Source organism: Tamandua tetradactyla, chromosome 11 (assembly GCF_023851605.1).
Source record: "Tamandua tetradactyla isolate mTamTet1 chromosome 11, mTamTet1.pri, whole genome shotgun sequence".
NCBI classification, from domain to species: domain Eukaryota; kingdom Metazoa; phylum Chordata; class Mammalia; order Pilosa; family Myrmecophagidae; genus Tamandua; species Tamandua tetradactyla.
In genome coordinates this window covers 58716452-58735724 of record NC_135337.1, presented here as the reverse complement: position 1 = coordinate 58735724, position 19273 = coordinate 58716452, and the positions used below count along the sequence as shown (strand labels likewise).

The following is a 19273-nucleotide window of genomic DNA, read 5'->3' as shown; positions in this document are numbered from 1 at the left end:
AAGAAACAAATTCAAAGTTACTCACAATGTTGGCTGCAAATTTAAACTAAGTATGATGTTTTTAATATCTTAAAAAGTGGGGCAAATAAAGCATGCACACATGCTCTACTTCCTGGATGAGACATATAGTTTAAGATTTAACTGAGAAAAAAAAAGTACTGACAAAGCAGTTCGCTTTTGCTAATCTGGGTTTTCCCAAATAGTGACATGAGAGCCAGTCATTTTGAATTGGACAGTTTGAGTTCCTCTTCAAGAATCGGATATGTAGGTCAGAGCTCTGCTGACATTTCCATCTGCCCCAGAGCTGAAAACCTGAGGTGATCACTGACAGGCAGGCAGTGGGGAAAGCAGCTCATGATGCAGCCAACAAGAGCAGCAGTCTGCCCCTGAAGTGGAAGCATGTGCTTCAGACAGATGGAAAGGTAAAGAGGCAATGGTTAGCTAAGTACTTCAAGACAACTGCGTGACTTGTTGGCAGTACATTGAGCCAAGTTGCTGTCTCTTATAAGTTCTGGTGCCGTGGTTACTGCAGAAAGGGACCCCTTTATCCATGAGTCATGAGGACTCCAGTTTTTAAACTGTTACCAGATATTTTGCGCTATTTCATGAGCCCTGAGTTTTGACTTGTTGTTGTTTTATATGAAAAACTCGGGCTTAGGTTTTATTCAACATAAAGATTACTGAAGAAGGTTGAGTATTGAATAGCTAGTATTTCATAATATAATTGGTGAACTGAATAATGTAAGTATTATTGTAAACTAGAGTTGTAAACAAATGGCAACATTGCTTGAATTTCTATCATGTGTTTCTTTTGATAGGTCTACAGGTGAAATGATTTTCTGTAAGTTTAATGGGTAATCGCACATATGCTTTTGTCTCTCTTCGTTTCAAATCCTTTTTCTTGGGAAGCTCTGAAATGTGGGGCTCTCTCCATGTTTTGCTCATCAAATACAGATATTGCTAGAGCATGATAGGTACAAAAGTCTGGCCAAGAGAAGAATTAATCATCAAGAGTTGGGCAGAAGAACAGAATTTCTGATGAGAGTGGCTAGTTTAAGAAGAATAGTATTTTATCAAGTACTAAAATATTCTCCTGAGATAATTCATAGTTAATTGTAAAGGACATGAAATTCCATCCTCTTGCATTACCTTCACCTCTTATCACCCTTCTCCACACACCAGTGACTTCTCTTTGCTCTGCTCCCTCCCTTCGTCCTTTCCCGCTTTCCCCTCCTCCCTCTCTCCCTTCCTCCCTCCCTTCCTTCCTAAAAAAGCTTCCCATCAAAGGGAATACTGACTGATAGAAAAAAATAGAATGATTTTTATTATTTTATTGTCATTCCATTAAAACATTGCAGTTTTAACATTTTCTTTTTTTTTTTTTTTCCAGAGGGGGGAATACATGCCTTTTTTTCTGCTTTCAGTCATGAACCAGGGCACAATTCAATGGGACGTGATAGTAGCTCTTTACATACTTGTCAACTGGTGTTATGGAGGTATAGTATTTTAAGTCTCTCTCTCTATCTTTTATTCAACAAATAAAATATTGAGTGTTTATTACTTTCAAGGCATTATGCTGGGATCTCTGAACAACATAAAAATTATTAGATTGGGAAAAAATTATATGTACATTAAAATTACGTGGAACGAGCTCAGAGAGATCCAACTTCCCTCCAAATGCAGAATTCCTTTCTAAAATGCTGCCGGAGACAGCCCTCTCACCAAATATGAACATTCCACAAAGGAGCTTATTACTCTGAGTTAGCACGTTCTGTCTTTGGACTACTCTGATAGTAACCTATCAAAGGTTTGAATTTAATTCAATTCAATAAACCATTCGTTGATGGTTACTCTGTGCCAGGCATTGTGCTAAGCCTTTTATTCCTCACGGCAGTGTCCTGCAGTCTATTATGCACTATTATTATTTCCACTTTATAGTCCACACTGTATTGGCGGGTTTGAGAAATCCAGGAAGGGGCTCACAGAAGTTTAGCAGGGCAGTAGTTAGCATTGGAGAGTCTCTATTGGGGGCAATAGTGTCCTGGGTTGGAGGCAGGAATTTAATCCCTGGGAGACAAGCAACACTAAAGCAGCATTCCTGACCATGAAGGGAGTTTTTGCAGAGCACACAAACTACTCAGAATGGAAACAAAAGCAAAACCCTCTTCTATAGGTTAGGACACAGTGATGTTCTAGATACAGCCCCTTTATCAGAAGCAGGACCCCTCCAGCTGGGTGATCTAGGACACTAGCTGAGTCAGGCTAACAACTGTCCAAGAAGTCTCAGGGGAAATAAAACCCCAGCTACCTTTCCCAGCTTCTTGAAATCTGCAGGTAAGTAGGCCTTCTGTTCATATATTTAAGTGATTCGTATGGAGTATAGAGAATAGCACAAGCACCAGTGACATGGCTTTAGAGAACTTCCAGCTAGTTATTCTATTGTCCAACCTTCCATGAATCATTGTATCAGCCAGTCTACGTCTTTCCAAGTTTTTTACAATATTATGTTACCCCTTTTCAATAGCTTTGCTGAAATTTAAAAGAATACTATGCTTAGCATTCCTGTAAATGATCAACTCTATTTAAAAGGGAAATTTGCACATTTTGTTATGACTTTTTTTTTTTTAAACTCTTTGGATAGCTCATTTAAACAACCCAAACTCCTGGAGTCCAGAACGGGAACAAGGCCTTGTAATTACTATAGCTTAAATAATGCTAGGATAATCTCAGACTGTGGAGGGCTGATGATTAAAAGGTACTGGTGGAGTCCCCTGAGGAGCTGAAGGGGAAATGTATATATGCAACTATTAAACTCTCCCATATGGGAAACCCTAGGTATGACTTCCTCTTATGTAATTCATGCTGACGTCTACTGAAATTACTGATTTTTCTCTATGATTTTTACCACTGGTTTTTTTAAATCACTGACCTACTATCCATTTCTAAATATTGTACAGCTTAGTGGTCCAGAGTTTCTGGGGTTCCATTTTCTTCCATGTCTTGAAAACCTGGACAACATTTTTGCAATTCTAGTCTGACTGATATTTTTCATGTATTGTCAAGGATCACTCACAGTGGTTCCAATACAGGAATACCCACTTATTTCCTTAAAGTATTGGAGATGTAGTTTGTCTAAAATTGAATTGTTGAACTTATTTAAAGTACTGAAATGCTTTTCTAAAATTTCCTTTTCTGTCTTTAGCTTAATTCCCTATTGATTGTGGAATTGTTTTGATCACTACTTCAACATTCTAAAAAGTCTATATGTAAATTTTAATTTCCTAAATGAAAATATTCAACTGCATTTATAGCATACAGCAAGCTAATTCCTTAAACCTTGTATTCCAAAGAGAAGGGTCTTTTTAAATAAATGCTGGGCTTTAGTGAGGCATTAAAATATTTTAATATAGGTATTTCCAGGAAAAGTCTGTAATAAATTTGACAGAAACTTTAGTATGTTTTCTTTAATGTGAATTTCACTTCATTAATATTTCATTGACATTTTATTTTTGGGGGTGCATGGTCCAGGAAATGAATTCATTGTCATTTGAGTTTATAAAAAGTACTCTAAATTATTGTTTTTTATTATAAAAGTAGTACATTCATTAATTTTTAAAACACAGAGATATATATAATTAAAAATGAAAAAATGCCCTAAAAGAGATTATCATTGCTAATATCTTAGTATATTTCTCTTTAATCCACCTATACATCTATTGATTTCTTTATAAGATTGGGTCTATATCAAACATGTTGTTTTGCAACTCGTTTTTTTTTAACTTAACAATATAGCTTAACATTTCCTCATATTATTAAATTAATGATGAATGTTAAGTGGTTAGCATACGACAGATTTTTACCACGGGGAGTTATATCATAATTTTTTGATAAAAATAGCCTTTATCTATAACAGAATGAAAGATCAATGGAGTAGTTAGAAAATGGGGTTCATATTCCATAGTGCCAAGTTATTTCTAGTTTTACTTTTGAAAAATGGTGTAGCCCAATAAATACCTCAGTTCTCACTTTGAGACAGCTAACTATATTTGTTCTTGAGACAATTTAAAGGCTGAATCTAGTCTTTGTTATGTTGCTGAAAATCAACCAAAGCATAGCAAAAATACACTATAATCAACTAATCAATTTAAAATATATATTTAGTCCCCAAATTGTTTCTTTTAATGGAAATCATTTACATATTAGAAAAGAATAAATTTAAAATGTAATAGCATATTCTTCCAGAATATTCTGTTTTAATCTTTTACAGAGAGTTTATTATTTTATCTGATTATAGGAATTACAAATATAAACTGCTCTGGCCACATCTGGATAGAACCAGGCACAATTTTAAAGATGGGTATGAATATTTCTATATACTGCCAGGCAGCGATTAAGAACTGCCAACCAAGGAGATTTTATTTTTATAAAGATGGCATCAAAGAAAGATTTCAAGCCACACGGATTAATAAAACGACAGCTCAGCTTCAGTATAACAACTTTCTGGAACCACATGCTTCTCTATACTGCACTGCAGAATGTTCTGGACATTTTCAAGAGACACTGATATGTGGAGAAGACATCTTTTCTGGATGTAAGTATTGGGGTATGTTCAAATCCAAATGAAAGTATAACAATTAATGGGTAATTAGTAGTCTTACTAAAAATAGAGTCAAATTGCTGTTATTCACTTCTTACATTGGTTTAATACAGGGGTGGCAAACTAGAATGCCTTCGGGGGCGGGGTTTGTAATGTATGAGTTAAGGAGGATGGTGGGAACTGTGCAGAATCTATTGGCCATCTCCAACATTCATTAAGACCCAGGATTACTAGATCTTTTGATTCTTCAGAAGTTAAGAAATCTGAAATTTAGTGTGAAATCTCCAAGTTTTATAATGTTGTAGATGCATTCCAAAAACTTATTTTTAAACAGGAGTCTGGCCAACCATGGCATATCTAAGAGCCAGCACCCTCTGTTTCAAACTGTTGTTTACGTCTGTTTTTCACTTATGCTCCCATTGATAAATGTTGACACTAAGATTTAGGGAGAAAAACAGTTGCAGGCCTTGCTTTGTATTCCTGCCACTAGCAGTGTGACCTTGGGCAAGTTGCTTAACCAATCTGAACCTCAACAACCAGTCTGTAAAATGAGGCTAGTTGTATTGGCTTCGGTAGGCACTGAATTTTAGTAATCTATTGGAAAGTACATTATAAATTTCAAAGTACAGCACTAATGTGTCTAAGCCCTTAAAAAAGCATCCTTTTGAGAAACTGCAGGGAGAGTCTGATGAATCCCCTGGCTCCTAATCCCGCTGCAAATCACTATGCTTATTACTGTAACTATTAATTAATTAAAAAACAGCAATATTAATCTTAAAAATACATATTAACTTTGATTTGCTTTCATAATATCCTGAAGTTACATTACTACAGCAAAAGGTATTGACTTGTAGAATTATGTGTTTAATTCTTGGTTCTCCTATCCTGAAGCTTAGATTCATGAGTTCAGCAGTGTTTGAACCCAGAGATTCGTTTTCTAAGGCCCCTTTTTCAGTGATAGATGGAAGACTTTGGGTCTTTGCCATGCTTCTTTCCTCAGTGTTTTTGAGAATCAAACATGAGCTTTGATATCACCTTGCTTTATCCTCACCCCCAGACCTTAGACAAAAAGAGTGAGACCATGGACTCCATGGCCACCTTTGGTCCCTGGAGTTGCCAGCTGGACATGCAGGAGGCTTCCTTATTCTAGAACAAGAGTATTGTCCTACTTGACTCTGAGCACCTGATCTTATATGCTTTCCTGAAGAGATACCTATAGGAAGTGGTACAGGTGAGCTGAGGAAAGAAAATAGTTGATAAATACATGCCTTAAACTAAGAAGAATAGGCTAAACGTGCCCTAAATTGTGGGAATTGAAACCATTCAAACATCCTATCAGGTACATGAAGAAGCCTTAGCTTGTCCACATTCTCAGGAAACATAAACAACCCTCAGTGCTTAGATACTTTACTATTCACGCTTAAGAGGGAAAAGATAAATATACAATTTCTTCAGAGAAAACTTCCGCAGTGCATAGAGAAGGGTTATTTTTAGTTCAGGCCACAAGAAGAAAGGAGGCAAAGAAGTATCACCTCCTTCCTTGAGTTACAGTTTGTGTAACTGGTTATTCCCAGGCACTCTCCCAGCCTCTGCCCCCACACCCAACACCAGACAAAGTTTAGGGTCAGGAATGGGCTTTCTGCCTCTTCTAGAACAACATACTAGAAATACTTACATTCTCTGCTGATGGTTGCTTAGAAAGAACATCACTCTTTCCATTTATTTACTTTGTGAGTTATAACTCATCACACAGACCTTTGGTTATGAGTGTGAAAAAGTAACTGCCAGGTGAGAATTTACTCAAACCCCCAGATTCAAGCTGACTATGTTCTTGGGCTCTGCTTTTTCTTAGCAAACAAAACTTCCTATTTAAGTAGGTCAGGAAAGGGGTTTTGAGGTTTCTTGTGGTACTCTAGAAATCACATTGCTTTCACTGGATCACTTCGGTTGCAGGCTGTTTGTCCTGTGAACTTTACGATGTCAATCCATCATTGTGTTGAACAAAATGTTTATGTGTTTTTTTTTTTATCACTGGTGACAAATCATGAAGGACAGAGAGAAGATAAATGAGTCATTGCTTTCCCTGAATATATATTTAAAATGTCCTGGGTGTAATCTGTGAAAAGCAAAGCATATTTTAAAACTTTATGTTTTTAGCCATAATCTTAAATACTTCATAGATTTTTATCTGTGATTAATTACACGTATTATGGGAGCTTTGCTCTATCAGGGTACACCAATCATGGGATAAAACCCTATAAGATGTATTTATTCATTTTTAAATACCAAAAGTTAAATAAACCACCATGCACAGTCATGTTTCCACTTAATTATTTAAAATGTTAAATATCCTAACTGTATTAGTCAGGATTCTCCAGGGAAACAGATTTGACAGGATATATATGTATATCCTATACAAATATATATGTAACTGTTATGAGATTTATTATAGGAATTGGCTCCTGTGATCATGGGGATTGGCAAGTCTGAACTCCATGGGGCAGGCACAAGTTGGGAACTCTGATAAAACTTTCAATGAATTCCCCAGGAGAAGCTGGCAGGCTGAAATAGAGATAGAAATTCTTCTTTCTGACTACTGAGATCATCAGTTCTCTCATTTCTGAAGGCACTCTCCTTTGTTGAATGTAGATATAATCAGCCATAGATGCGATCAACTGATTAATGATTTACGCCAACAAAATATCCTCATTGCATCTGTCAGGCCAGTGCTTGCTTGGCCAAACAACTGGTCATCATAACCTAGCCACATGAACTTAACCATCACAGTCCATACCTTGTCAATTTGACATCCATACACATCTCCGTAAACCATACTTAGTCTCTAAAAACAATAATAGTCATAGTCTTGCCTAACATAGTTCAACTATCCTGTATACAACTGGAGATGCACTATTACTATGGAAGAGGATGCAAGTCTTGGGTAATATTCACTGTTAATTTATTTCCTGTAACTTAAATGCTATGATATAAAGTTAATATAACATATGTCATATAATAAGGGGATAAGATAGAGAAGAAAACAAAGACATTTGCTTTTTGTGTGTATGCAAACATAGTCACAATAAAACAAGGAAAAATGCACATAACCATTACCATCCTCATTTCTGTAACTGGCCATGTGGTCATAACTTGTATTTGTAACTACCTTCTTCCACTACCCATCCATCAAGAACCTCAGTTGGCCATGGTTCATTGCCTGTTGGGGTGGCACCACCTTAGTTCCTGAAGGTTTTGGGTCAATAGTAGAACTGCCTGGATGAGTTGTTGCAGTTTTCCATTGATTTAATCGGATGTCATGGTGGTACTAATATATGCCCTAAGAAATTTCTTGCATTCCAGACATCCTCTTCTTTACTGCCATGTGTATTAGCAGTCCTATTAACATTTGACAATCAGGATCAATCACTCCAGCAAGTAAAGTAACTCCCTTCTTTGCCTGTTGGTTCAGAGGCATGAGAAACTCAAAGAGGCTGGGTCTTCACATCCAGTTCGATGGAATCTTTGTTGTGTCTCCTGGTGGAAGCATTCCTCTTTTTGGAGTTAAGACGTATAGATCAGTGGGGCATAAGGTGTGAGAACAGGAAGCAAAACAATTTTAGTAGTTAACTAGGGGTAATAGCGAGTGGTGTCACTCTCCTTTCTCTCCTTGATTCCAGGACCCAGGTATCTTGGCTATGGGAGAAACAGAACCATAGAGTGTTCTATATATTTAGAGAATATATAGCCTTCTGGAGAACATTATCCCAGCCTTAGAAGGTATGCCTACCCTGTTGGCACTGTATTGTCCTCAAAAAGTCATTCCACCATTCTATCAATCCAGCTGTTTTAGGATGATGAGTAAACAGTAAGACCAGTGAATTTCAAGAGCATGTGTTTATTTCCATGTTTCATTTGCTGTGAGATGGGTTCCTTGATCAGAAGCAATGCAGTGTTCAATATCTTGGCAGTGTATAAGGCATTCTGTAAGTCCACGGGTGGTAGTTTTGGTGGAAATATTGCATGCAGGGAAGGCAAATCCATACCCGGAGTATGTATCTATTCTAGTAAGAACAAAATGCTCCTCCTTCCATGATGGAAGTGGTCTAATGTAATCAACCTGCCACTAGGTAACAGGTTGGTCACCATGGGGAATGGTGCTGCATCAGGAACAAGTGTTAGTCTCTGGTGCTGACCTGTAGGCTGACCTGTAGGCTGACCTGGTGAGTGGAAGTTCACGTTTGAACCCATGCATAACTTCCATCTCTACCACCAAGCCATTCTGTTCATGAACCCAATGGGCAATGATAAGAATGGGAGAAAGAGGCTGACTGGTCATCTTGTCTGCTTGATTTTTAAAACTTCTTTGACTGAAGTCATACTCTGGTGAGTATTCACATGGGACACAAATATCTTCATGTTTTTCACCCATATCCACACATCTCTCCCCTAGACCTCTTTGTCACCAGTTTTCCAGTCATGTTTCCTCCAAGTCCCTGACCATCCAACCAAACCATTAGCTGCAGCCCATGATTCAGTGTGCAAATGCACCTCTGACCATCTCTCCTTCCAAGCAAAATGAATAACCAGGTCCATTGCACAAAGTTCTCCCAACTGGGAGGATTTCTCTTCACCATTGTACTTCAGGGATGTGCCAGGAAGGGGCTGTACTGCTGCAGCTATCCACTTTCATGTGGATACCTCCATGTCATGTAGAACTATCTTTAAATGAGGCCTGAGTTTTCTCTTCCTTGGTCAACTGATCTTAGGGAACTCCCCAAGAGGCTATAGCGGCAGGCTGGAAAAGAGGAGGTTATGTGATGGGAATGGGGTCCATGGGCATTTGGGCCACTTTCTCATATAACTTACTTGTGCCTTCAGGGCCTGCTTGAGCCTGATCTTATATATACCACTTCTATTTGATGATGGAGTGCTGCTGTACACACCCAATTTTATGACTTGGTGAGTCAGACAATAATCAGTTCCTCATAGCAATTCAGGTCTGATGGTATCTTGTTGGCCTATGGTTAAGCGTTTGGTCTCTACTAAGGCCCAACAGTAGGTCAAAAGCTGTATCTCCAAAGGAGAGTAATTATCTGCAGAGGATGGCAGGGTTTTGCTTCAAAATTCTAACGGTGTGCACTATGATTCTTCAATAGGTGCCTGTTAAAGCCTCCACATAGCATCCACATTGCCATTGAAATTCACAGCACCATTGGATCTTTTGGATTGTATGGCCCAAGTGGCAAAACAGTTCACACAGCAGCCTGGACCTGTTACAGAGCCTCCTCTTGTTCTGGTCATCACTCAAAACTGGAAGTTTGGTAAATGGGCCAGAGTAGCATACCCACATGAGGAATATGTTGCCTGTAAAATCCAAAGAGACAATTAGGCATCATAGCTCTTTTTTAGGTTGTGGGAGGAGCCAGATGCAACAACTTGTCCTTCACCTTAGAAGGATTATCTGGGCCTGCCTCACACCACTGAACACCAAGAAATTTCACCTAGGAGGAAGGCCCCTGAATTTTTGTTGAATTTACCTCCCATCCTTTGACATGAAAATGCCCTCTCAATAAGTCTAGAATAGTTGCTACTTCTTGCTTGCTCACAAGGTCTAATCAGCATAATGTTGTCAATGTAATGGACTAGTGTGATGTCTAATGGACAAGAAAGGTGATCAAGGTCCCTGTGGACTAGATTATGACATAGGGCCAGAGAGTTGATATACCTTGAGGTACATCAGTGGACAGTGAAGGTTTATTGCTGTTCAGTATTGCCTTCCCAATTGAAAGCTAACCATTTCTGGTGGGCTTTACTAACAGGAAATGAGAAAAGCACACTTGCCAGGTCAATAGCAATATACCAGGTATCAGGGATGTGTTGATTTGCTCAAGCACTAATACTATATCTGGAATAGCAGCAGCAATGTGATCACCACCTAGTTAAGTTTACAATAATCCACTGTCATCCTCCAAGATCCATCTATTTTCTACTCTGGCCAAATAGGAGTGTTGATGAGGTTGTGATGGGAATCACCACCCCTGCATCCTTCAAGCCCTTGATGTTGGCACTAATCTCTGCAACCCCTCCAGGAATGCAGTATTGCTTTTGGTTTAATATTTTGCTAGATGGAGGAAGTTCTGATGACTTCCACTTAGTCTTTCCTACCATAATAGGCCTCATTTCACAAGTCAGATAATCAATGTGGGTATTCAGCCAGTTGCTGAACATGTCTATTCCAATTATGCAACTGGAACCAGGGAAATGACCACAGAATGGGTCCAGGACCCACTGTGAGATGGACCTGACCTAAAATTCCATTGATCACCTGTCCTCCATAAGTCCCTACTCTGACTGTGGGCCACAGTGATGTTTGGGGTCTCCTAGAATTAATGTCAGTTCCAAACCAGTGTGTAACATCCCCCAAATATCTTATGGTTTCATTTTCCCAAATGTACAGTCATGCTGGTAAAAGGCCGTAAGTCCCTTTGGAGAAAGTTGGTAGGAAGACTAACTGTATATTTTTGGCAGTGTAACAGGTTCTGTCCTCAAGGGGACCTGGCCTTCCCTCCATTCTAGGGGTTCTGGGTATGTAAACTGTCAGGGAATTGATTGAGAGGCTGTAACTCTCTGTTTTTGTGATTCAAATTAGATTCTTTTTCTCTTGACATAGAATTCTTCTGCTTATACAGATCACATAAGAATTCAGTAACCTGCTCATCTGTTTCACTTCTAGGTATCCCATGATCTACTAGCCAGTGCCATAGGTCTCTGTGAGTCAGACTGTTCTGATTACTGCTTGGGCTCTGCTGTCCATCATGGTAGCCACACCTGCCCTGCCCTTGGTGATTAAGTGCTGTCACTTGGCACCTACCAACCCAGTATGTGATCCTGTTGTTAAGGGTCTCATGTTGTTTAAGGATCTCATGCTGTTTAAGGGTCCAAGTGCAGTGGCAGCAGTCCCCAAAGTAATGCCTGGCCTACAAGAAAGAGTGACCAAAAGCTCTTCAGGGATGAAGTTGCTGCTCTCACAAATTTATTTTTCACAGTTTTGGTAAAAGGTGTGTCCTCCGGACATTACTAGTGTGGATGCACAGGTCTTCCATGATAAAGGCACTCTAAAATTCCCATCTCTGTAAGCCTTTGGACCCCCTCTTCTACATTATACCAGGGAAGTTCTGGCATTTCAACTTCAGGCAGTGTAGGCCACTTGTGGTCCGTGCTTCAGCCAAGCACACTAACAAGCTGTGAGAGCCTTTTCTAACCCCTCAAGCTAAAACGTTGAATCCAGAATGTCTGCTGAGTGGACTCATATCAATAAATTCAGCCTGATCTAACTTTATGTTCCTTCCGCCATTATCCCCCACCTTTTAAATCCAGTCCCACACATATCTCACCCATTTCTGTCTATGTAAATTGTAAAAATTCATGCAGTTCTTTTGGCATGTAGCACACATTCTCATGGGTCCCACTTTGTACCTCACCTTTTGGGGCCTGTTGGGACTTAAGTCTAATTATAGGCTTGGCAGAAAGGAGGGATAGTGGGTGTGGGTTGTGAAAGGCATTAGCAGTATCTTCCAAGCAACTACCACAGGGCATTCCAGTAGTTTTCATTTTCTAACCTTGATCTTGGCTGTTGATTATTGGATTGCATAACTGAAAATTCCAGATGCAACTCCAGAGCTGCTAGGATTTCATCCACGTTAGTCCCCAAGGGCTCAAACAAAGCCACCAGGGCTCTATCATCTTTTCTCTTCTCTTGGGTTTAGTTTTCTTCTCTGTTGCCTTCCTTCTTAAACAGACTGTCTCACTAGAACAGCAAAATTGCCACCAGTGACTCAACTCACATTCCTCAGAGAAGGCAGTTTCAGGAGGGAAGAAAGTGTCCCTTTTCCAATGGCTCCAAGAAAAGTCCCTTGGAGAATTGGTTCATCTTCAATCATATGCTCATTTCTAGGGCCAGTATTCTGAGAGCTAAGCACATACTTTGTAAAGAATTTTATGATTTCGATGGCAACATCTAAGTGATACATTTTGTTGCAGATCCACCAGATGTTCCTGACAATGTAACGTGTGTCATTTATGAATATTCAGACAACATGACCTGTACCTGGAATACTGGGAAGCTCACCTACATAAATACAAAATACGTGGTGTATGTGAAGAGGTAGGTTCTTTCCTTACCATTCCAGTTCAGCCAGCATTCCACCTTCTGCAGAGAGCCAGGAAATCCATCTCAAAGCATTAAACATATACCCTGATGATCCCCAATTCTTATTTTTTAAATCAGTGAGGCTTCCAATGCTCTTTTTGAACCCTTGATGTTTTCACTCTATGGGGCAATGTATTTTCTAACCTTCCTTTCCTGTCACTCCTAGGCAGGTTCTAGCAGTGGTACAGTACAGCCCAGACTTAAAAGGACCTTTGCTTGAATCACAGCCAAATTCTCCTTCTGGTATTTGGGCCACTCAGTTGTCATTTCTTTCCTTTGCTTCCTATCTAAAAGGGATCTAAATATAGGACCTAATGCACAGATTTGTTCTAATTATTTCAGTGGAATTTGGCTTTTAATGTATATGTTACATTGCCTGGTCCATAGTTAACATTAAATTAATAGAAGATATTAATTGTTAATAATGCCCCTAAATCTTAAATTTGGTATCTATGTAGGGCTGCACAGCATCCTGGTTTGGTTGGGACTACAGGAGTTCCCAGGACTTAGAACTTTCAGCTTTAAAACCAGGAAAGTCCTGGGACAATTGGGGATAATTTGGTCAACCTGTTCATATCCATGCTTCTTGCTTTGTTTAGTTTATTTTTTAAAAAAGTCCTCTATAGTCTATTTGAAGTATTCTTTTTTTCTGTTTGTAATTCTCAAAAATGCTCATAAATTACTTTAAAAAATCATTAGGCCCTTACAGTTTGCTAGACACCGAGCAAGAGCTTTAGATGTGGTACCTCATTTAATCCCAAACTATAACCCTTTGAGATACATACAATTATTTTTCTCATTTTTATAGACAAGGCAACTGAGGTTCAGTAAGGTGAGGCCACACTGCCATGGAGAGGGAGAGGAGAGATTTGACTCTAGGCCAGCCTGCCTGGCTTCATCTTAACTTAGCTCTTTTCTCCTGAAGGGGTCATGGGGCAGCCAGATCATCGGGCATAATTCAGAGGTACCCTGCAGGTCTCATCATTATGGAAAAGAATAACCTTCCCATTTTGCTCTCTCTGTGTCTATTTGTTAGATACTTAGAATATTTTTGATTAAGTGAAACAGTAAAAGAAATTCTTCATTCAAGAAATTGTGGGTACAAACTAGACAGAGTCTGTGAGTACATTGCTAAGCTTGGGATTTCCAGCTGCATGCCAGGGTGAAGAAAATCACGGCTTCCACTGTGAGCATGAGTTAAGCAGAAGCATGCGGATAGCAAGGGAGAATGGGAACATTGCAATCAAAGATAGGTAGCAGTGGCAGGTAATATACTATAAGCTAAATACCATGCACTATCCTTCATATACATTACGTCTTAGTTTCGCAACTCAGCTTTGTGAAGTAACTGTTGTCATTGTTCCCATTTTACAGATGGGAACACCCATCTGGATGTAAAGCTCACCTTACATCCCCAAGGTCACATAGCTAACAAAGTAAGAGAGCTGGGATTCTAACAGGGACCTCTCTGGCTCCATAGCCTAAGACAACCTCTTCCCCTAGCCTCTGGGCTAAAACAGTTCCCCAGGAATGAAGAGTCCGTAAAGACAGGGAACTGGAGGTTCATTGCTAAGTCATTTTAGGAATGTGAAAAATGAGGACTGTATGGAAACAAACCCTGCAGTTTAAGCTCATGGAAAAATGACATATACCGGATTGGCAGAGGACAGCCTAGTGCTTTGAGGATTTATACTATCGCTTGGGATCTGGAAGTATCTCATGTTCCTACTGATGCTGGCTGGTTGATTAATTCTTTGTGTTTGCTTGGTTATTTCTTGATATGACAGCTTTAATAATATGCCATAAAATTTATCCATTTAAAATGTACCATTCAATATTTTTTGTATATTTAGAGTTGTGCAGCCATCACCAAAATCCATTTTAGAAAATTTTTATCGCTCTTACGCCAAAAATAAACCTGCACCTATTCATTAAGAGGCACCCTCCATTTTCCCTCAATCCCCCAGTCCTGGGTAACTACTATCTACTTTCTGTCTCTGTGAATTTGCCTATTCTGAACATTGCATATAAATGGACTCATACAATTTGGAGTCTTTTATGACTGGCTTCTCTTATTAGCATAACGTTTTCGAGGTTCATCCATATTGTAGCATGTATCAGCACTTCATGTCTTTTCATGACTGAATAATTTTCCATTTATGAGCATACAACATTTTATTTACCTATTCATTAGCTGGTGGAAATCTGAGTTATTTCCACTTTTTTTTTCCTATTACGACTGATGCTGTTATGCAAATTTGTGTTTGTAAGTTTTGTTGGATTTATGTTTTCATTTCTGTTTGGTATATACTTAGAAATAAAATTGCTTGGCCATATGGTAGCTCCATATTGAAGCTTTTGAGGAGAAACCAGACTTTTTTCCAAAGTAGCTGCACCATATCACATTCCCACCAGTAGTCCATCATGGTTCTAATTTCTCTACATCTTTGTTAGCACTTATCTTTTTAAGTACAGCCATTCTAGTAGATATAGGCTAATTGTTTCAAGCCCAACACATCTGCTTTTCCAGGTTCCTTTGTAAATAGCCTGCATAAATTGGGAACAGACACACCGTAATTTGAGACAATGTGTTTGTTAGACAAAAATTCAAACTTACTAACCACTACCTATTTATTATCGATTCTATTTAGTGTCATAAAAATATTCTCCAATTATTTTATAAAAACATTTACTTTAGGTTTCTTTTAAAATCCAGTAATGCATTCAAAATTATACAAATGTATTTTACATTACTTATACATGGCTTTGTAGGGACACATTCACTTTATAAAATGAGGAATACCGGTAGTAGTTATGAGTATTGAAATTGTTCTCAAAAAGTTGCTTGAAAATTTTAAAAATGCATTTATTTAAGATCATGCTTTAAGAGGTTTCTTTTGGAAGGAGCATGGGTTTCAGGGTTGTACTGGAACTTACCAATTCAGTGTCCTTTATGATACAAATATCAGAAAAACCACTTGCAGTGGTTTTAACAGGGCTCTACTTATCTCAGGCCATAGTGATAGTACAAAGCTGACATGATAATTCAGTGACTCACTGAGGCTTTTTCCATCTTTCTGATCTGCAATCTTTAATGTGTCAGTTTTAATCTTCACATGGTTTCACATCCAAGTTCCAGGAAGGAAAAGAAGTAAAGGGTAAAGGACATCTTCCCCTGTACTTTTAGCTGTATATCATTAGCCAGAACTGTGTTGGAAGTCAACTCTATCTGGAAGGGAACCTGGGAGAAGGGGATTGAAAATGCAGTTTAGTATGGTCATCTAATAATATTTGCTATGGTTGTTAGCTGTGTGACCTTGGAAAAATTATTTGACCTTACTAAGCCTCAGTCTTTTGTGACATTAGGATAATTAATACCCAACATGCTAGCTTATTATTAAATTTATAAGAAAGCAAAAGTTTTCTATAGACAATGAGTAGAAATAACAACAAAAAAGGGCAACAGTAAATTATTATGGTAACACAAACAGCTGACTTCCTATGCTAATTAGATTTGGTCTTCCATCAAAACCTGACTCATTTGGGAGAAGGAAAAGATCAATGCCAATCCATAAAAATGATCATTTATATTTTGTTAAAGATAACTCTTTGTATTATTTTCAAGTAGAAGTAATTTTCAACCCCTAATTATCTAGAAAGATGTTGAATGCACTCTAATAAATCAGATTAATTTGCTACGTATTGTATAAATGCCAGTAATTAATTTGTCATTCATTCAATGTTAGAATTTAAGCTCCATCAGGGCAAGGATTTTTGTTTGTTTTGTTCACTGCTGTATCCATTGACACATATCCCCTGTATATGTCCATAATGGGGCCTAGCCCATGGTAAATGCTCAATTTATATTTGTTGCATAATTATTCTAGCGGATAACTGAAAGCAGACATTTCCTGCTCTCCCCATCATAGTCCAGTTAAATAATACAGGCATACCTTATTTTCTTGCGCTTTGCAGACATTGCATTTTTCACAAATCAAAGGTTCGTGGCCACCCTGCATTGAGTAACTTGTCTGTCAGTACCATTTTTCCACCAGCATGTGCTCAGTTCTGCCTTTCTGTCACATTTTGGTAATTCTTGCAACATTTCAAACTCTTTCATTAGTATGATACCTATTATGGGTCATCTGTGATCAGTGATCTTTGATGTCACTATTGTCATTGTTTTGGGGCACTGTGAACCGCACCCAAACCTAATTGATGAATGTTCTGTGGGTTCCTATGGCCAGCTGCTCCCTGTCTCTCTTCCTCGCCCAGGCCTCTCTGGTCGCTGAGACACAGCAGTATTGAAATCAGGCCAAGTAATAACCCTACAGTGGTCTCTAAGTGTTCAAGTGAAAGAACGAGTCTTACATCTCTCACTTGAAATCAAAAGCTAGAAATGATTAAGCTTAGCAAGGAAGGCATGTTGAAAGCTGAGATAGGCCAAAAGCCAGGCCTCTCATGCCAAACAGTTAACCAAGGTATGAAGGCAAAGGAAAAGTTTTTTTTGTTGTTTGTTTGCTTTGCATGGGCAGGCACCAGGAATCAAACCTGGGTCTCCGGCATTGCAGGCAAGAACTCTGCGTGCTGAGCCACCATGGCCCAAAGGAAAAGTTTTGAAGGAAATTAAAAGTACTGCTCCAGTGAACACACAAATGATAAGATAGCAAACAGCCTTATTGCTGATATGGAGGAAGTTTTAATAATTTGGATAGAAGACCCAACCAGCCACAATATTCCCTTAAGTCAAAGCCTAATTATAAGCAAGGCCTTAACTCTCTTCAATTCCTTGAAGGCTGAGAGAGGTGAGGAAGCTGCAGAAGAAAAGTTTGAAGCTGGCAGTGGTTGGTTCATGAGGTTTGAGGAAAGATACCGTTTCCATAACATAAAAGTACACGGTGAAGCAGAAAGTGCTGATGTAGATGCTGCCCCAAGTTACCCAGAAGATCTACCTAAGATAATTAAAGAAGATGGCTATATACTAAATAACCTATTTTCAAAGTAGACAAAACAGCCTTCTACTGGAACAAGAAGCCATCTAGGACTTTCGTAGCTAGACAGAAGTTAAGGCTTAGCTTCAAAGCGACAAAGGACAGGTTGATTCTTTTGTTAGGGGATAAAACTGCTGGTGACATTACGTTGAAGTCAATGCTCATTTACTATTCTGAGAATCCTAGGGCCCTGGAAAATGATGCTCAGTCTACTGTCTGCGCTCTATAAATGGAACAACAAAGCCTGGACGACAGCACATCTCTTTACAACATGGTTTGCGTAATAGTTTATGCCCACTGTTCAGAACTACTGCTCAGAAAATAAATATTTTCCTTTCAAAATATTACTGCTCATTGGTAATGTATCTTGTCACTCAAGAGCTCTAATGGAGAGGTACAAGATTAATGTTGCTTTCACGTCTGTTAACACCACACCCTTTCTGCAACATACGGATCAAGGAGTCACTTTGACTTTCAAGCCTTATTTTAAGATACACATTTGATAAGGCTATAGTTGTCGTAGATAATGATTTCTCTAGTGAATCTGGGCAAAGTCATTTGAAAACCTCTTGGAAAGGATTCATCACTCTAGATGCCATTCAGAACATTCATGATTCATGGGAGGAGATCAAAATATCAAATTAACAGGAATTTGGAAGAAGTTCATTCCAGCCCTCATGGATGACTTTGAAGGGGTCAAGATTTCAGTGGAGAAAGTAACTGCTGCTGTGGTGGAAACAGCAAAAGAACCAGAACGAGAAACGGATTATGAAAATATGATTGAATTCCTTCAAGCTCATGATAAAACTTGAACAGATGAGGAGTTTTCTTATGGATGAGCAAAGAAAATGGTTTCTTGAAATGGAGTCTTCTCCTGGTGAAGATGCTGTGAACACTGTTGAAATGACAACAAAGGATTTAGAATATTCCATGAACCTGGTTGAGAAAACAGTAGCAGGGGATTGATTTCAATTTTGAAAGAAATTCTACGGTGGGTAAAAAACTATCAAAGAGCATCACATGCTACAGCAAAGTGTTTCACGAAAAGAAGAGCAAATCAAGGCAGCAAACTTCATTGTTGTCTTTTTTAAGAAATTGCCATGGCCACCCCAATTTCAGCAACCACCACCCTGATCAATTAGCAGCCCCTAACATCAAGGCAAGACCTTCCACCAACAAAAGGATTATAACTTGCTGAAGGTTTAGATGATGGTTAGCATTTTTTAGCACCATTTTAAAATTAAGGTGTTTACATAATTTTTAAAGAAACAACGCTTTCGCACCCATAAGGGACTAAAATATAGTATGAACACAACTTTTATATGCACTGGGTGATCAAAATACTCCTTTGACTCGTTTTTTTAAAAAACTCACTTTGTTACAGCGGTCCGAAACCAAACTCGTAATAGCTCTAGGGTACGCCTGTTTTACAAAGCCATAGGCAATTTAAAAATAATTTTTCTCCACTGTCTTTCT

The 19273-nt window shown here is 38.6% G+C and overlaps 1 protein-coding gene across 1 annotated transcript in view; it reads left to right on the top strand.

The window, feature by feature from the left end:
• The first annotated feature begins 311 nt into the window (after positions 1-311).
• IL23R (interleukin 23 receptor) overlaps positions 312-19273 on the top strand; it is a 73428-nt gene continuing 54466 nt past the window's right edge. The window contains exons 1-4 of the mRNA XM_077119506.1: positions 312-422; positions 1391-1496; positions 4295-4591; positions 12638-12761. Coding sequence (XP_076975621.1) covers positions 1403-1496; positions 4295-4591; positions 12638-12761 — 515 coding nt within the window. The 5' untranslated portion in view covers positions 312-422; positions 1391-1402. The remainder of the gene's footprint in view (positions 423-1390; positions 1497-4294; positions 4592-12637; positions 12762-19273) is intronic.